Source organism: Olea europaea, chromosome 20, assembly GCF_002742605.1.
Source record: "Olea europaea var. sylvestris chromosome 20, O_europaea_v1, whole genome shotgun sequence".
Lineage (NCBI taxonomy): Eukaryota > Viridiplantae > Streptophyta > Magnoliopsida > Lamiales > Oleaceae > Olea > Olea europaea.
The window spans coordinates 11,416,411-11,420,143 of NC_036256.1; the positions used below are offsets into that span (position 1 = coordinate 11,416,411).

General features: G+C 29.7%; 1 protein-coding gene across 1 annotated transcript in view; it reads left to right on the forward strand.

The window, feature by feature from the left end:
- The window catches only part of LOC111369062 (protein translocase subunit SecA, chloroplastic-like), a 40,812-nt gene that overhangs the window by 25,449 nt on the left and 11,630 nt on the right, over window positions 1–3,733 (forward strand). Inside the window, exon 4 of the mRNA XM_022990548.1 lies at window positions 957–1,327. Within this exon, the coding sequence (XP_022846316.1) occupies window positions 957–1,327 (371 nt within the window). The remainder of the gene's footprint in view (window positions 1–956; window positions 1,328–3,733) is intronic.

The window sequence follows — 3,733 nt, forward strand, 5'->3', positions numbered from 1 at the left end:
AATCAAAAACAAGGAAGATCCTAAAGATGTTGAAGATCAACATGAGGAAGAAGCAAATATGCAATAGGATGAAGAAAAATCTTCTGAAGTACAAAGTAATCAATCTCTACTTAAGGAATGAAGTCAAACAAAATACATTATAAACATGCTCAATAAGTTTGAAATGAAAGAGGTAAAATCAATGAACACTTTGATGAGCTCATCAATCAAGTTAGACAAAGATGATCAAGGTACTTCCATAAATATAAAAAAATATTGATTTAGGATCGGATCTCTTCTTTACTTAATCACAAGTAAACTTGTGTGTGATTATGTGCTAAATTTTAACCAATACTCAAGAATTATGCCTAACTGTCGTAAAACGAATGCTTAGATATCTTAGTGCACTAAGACATTATGTTTATAGTATCCTAAAGGCACCCAAAAGGAGGAATATTGGACTTCCTCACTAAACTACTAACATTTGATAGACTTTAATATATTTAAAGAGGGTTGGAAATTATTGATGAATTTGAAGTATGTGGCTAAATTGAATTTGTACTAAATGTTCTCATGTGATTGATTCTATGTGCATCACTGGCGGGATTTTAATTTTTTTATTTTTTTTAAATATTACCCAATTGATTATGCTTATACTTTGATTATTATTTTGATATAAATGTGATGAGTATCATCTTGCTTAGACTTGCATATATTTGCTTTTTTGTATTTAATTGAGGGAGAATATATTATTTCCTATAATTGATTTAAAGTTTTGATCTTATATGCCATACTCTTATTCTCATATGTGCTACTTTTTTGCTTATGACAAAAGGGAGAAATTGAGTAAGATAAATTCAAAAAGCATTGAAAAGGGGGAAAATGTGATGGTAGTTGCTTTGCAAATGAGATTGATATGCTTGAATTAAAATATATGATATGCTTTGAATAAATGACTATTGGTTTACAAAGGATAGGNTACATTACAGTTTCAAATTAAATGTTGATGGAGTTGCTAGAGGAAACCCAGGAAAAGCTAGGGGTGGAGGACTGATCCGTGACCCTCAAGGAAAATTTGTTGCTGGTTTTTCACACCAGTATGGCGTGTCTTCGAATGGCAAATGCTCTATGTGGAGTTTGCATGATGTTTGGGAGGATGTCATGGGTTTGATTGGTAAGTTGGATGCGCGAGTGTCCCATGTCTTTAGAGAAGCGAATATGGCAGCTGATTTTCTTGCTAAGGAAGGTGCAGGTGGTTCTGACTTGGAACTTTACTCTGCATATATTTTGCCGATGATCCTCTTTGGCATTTTGAGAACGGACAGATGGGAACTTCCATACCTACGAGGTTAACGATTTGTAGGTTTTTTGTTTTAGTTGTTTTGAGATGTAACCACGGTTTTTCCTCCACCACAAGTGAGACATTTATTTGAATAATAAAATTTAAATTAAAAAAAAATGAATGTTTAAACTCAAAATCATTCTAATTTTTATTTCAAAACCTTCAAATCGGATCAAAAGGGACCAAAATGTAAAAAGAAAAATTGGCTGGCGGTTGACTGGTCGGAAGGGGCTGTCGATCAAAGGCAGTCGATCGAAAATTCCTACAGTCCAAAATTTTATCGTTCTGACATATGATTTTACTGAACGAACGGCTATATTGGTCACCTGGACAAGAGATAATCGACCAAACATGTCATCCGAACTTAGAGATTTTTTCGGCATTTTGAACTCTATAAATATCCTCTCTCTTCCGTTTTTAAAAAGAGATTTAAGAGTATAAAAGTAAGATTTTTTTTAGAGAATTTTTTGAGCTTTCCTTTCCATTCATTTCATTTATTTTTTCATATCAAAATTTTGTTTGATTCAAACTCTTTAATTATCATCATTGTCATCAAAGTCTTTCATCTCTCTTTTTGTACTTAACTTATTTCTGTTATTCATAAAAGAGAGATATTTCAAAAAAGATCTTTGAACTTATATTGTATATATTTCTTCATATTGAAAACTTCGATTTATTGAATCAAACTTGTAAAATCATCATATTTATCAAAGTTTCTCATTTCTCTCTTGGTGTTTAATTTATTACAATCATTTCTTAAAATATATATATATATATATCTTGAGAAGATTTTTGAACGTACATTTCATTTATTTCTTTTTCATTTTTTCATTGAAAAACTTTGATTGATTGAATCAAATATTTTATTATCATATTCATCAAAATTTTTCATCTAACACTTGAATTATCATTTATTACTACTCATCGAAGTGTTAGTCTTTCTTAGCGCTTAATTCATTCGTATCATCTATTAAAAGAGGAATTTCATTGTAAAATCGTTTCTCTAAACTTGTGGATCATATTGAGGTCCCGTAAAAGCTCAATAGTATAAGGATCGATACTCATTGTTGTAAGTCACCATGATATTTATCTAATGATATTTCAATGCCATTTAGAATGGTGATTCGCACAAATAGTGTCAAATAACATTACTCAGCATATAATGTTACTATATTACCGCATAGATCGATCATCAATTGTATTGCATAGCATTTTAGACATTGTTACATGTGCATTAAGGTTTACGTAAAGGATTACATAATATCCACATGACACTTTACAATTTATAAGTTTAAAACACCATCAACTTTTTCATTCAATCTTTTCCCTCCACGTTACTTTCGATAACAACTTATGTACTATTATTTTGCACAAGTAGCAAAATCCTAGCATTTTTATGTTAGGACTTTGAATTTGCCAATATATACGTATGAGTTTCAAATAGCTCAACTATATATACACAAAAACTTGACGTGTCAAGTTTATAACACGCAGATGAATGAGTGTTAGAAACATGTATAGTCTAAATAAAGTCAACTACTTTTAAACAAGAAATACACTTCATGTTCGAGCTCCATTTTATTTTAATAATATATTTTGGCATAATAGATTGATGAAAAATGTGGAGTTAAAAAATAATTTTTTTTTTTGGATTTGCATATAATATTATTTATTGAAGAATATGTGATTGAAAATAAAAGAGAAAAAATGTATTTTGAAAATAATATAGACCAAACAAGGACTTATTTGAACTAAAATAAATAATAGTATATTAAAAGCTAGGAAATCTATGCACGATCACACAGAAACACAGAAAAACATTTCTATCTCATCTAAATTTATGGTCTTCTACATATATAGACGGAACGAGAATTAAAATATCACATTTACAATCTCCATCGAATTTACTTTTTTTTACATTTAATGTTATTTTTTATATGCTATATTAAATTAAACATATAAAACACAAAATAAAAACATTTGGAGTGGAATTGGAGAATTCAGGACTGGAATCATGTTTCTCATCTCGTCTCAATTACCCAATGGGAAGAGGATTCCCATCGTCATGTATGGCTGGGCAATGCACGATAGGGTGGGACGAGAGGTATTTTGAAATTTCTATTTTTCTATTAGCAAAAATACATAAATTACATTTCGATTTCATTGCAAATTTACAAGTCATGCAATTATTCATCATATAAATGAATGCATTGAGTTTATGTTAGGTTTGGATAAAAATTAGAGTTTTGGTAGATTTTGGTGAAATTTGACTACTGTATAATTTCAAAGTTGATAAAATTTTTGAATTTCATGAAATGTGGTTGAAAATGAGTTAGAAACAAAATGAATTTGAAGAACTGGGGGGGGCAAATATAGGCTAAAATTAACAACGAAAACTAAAGCACGATAATA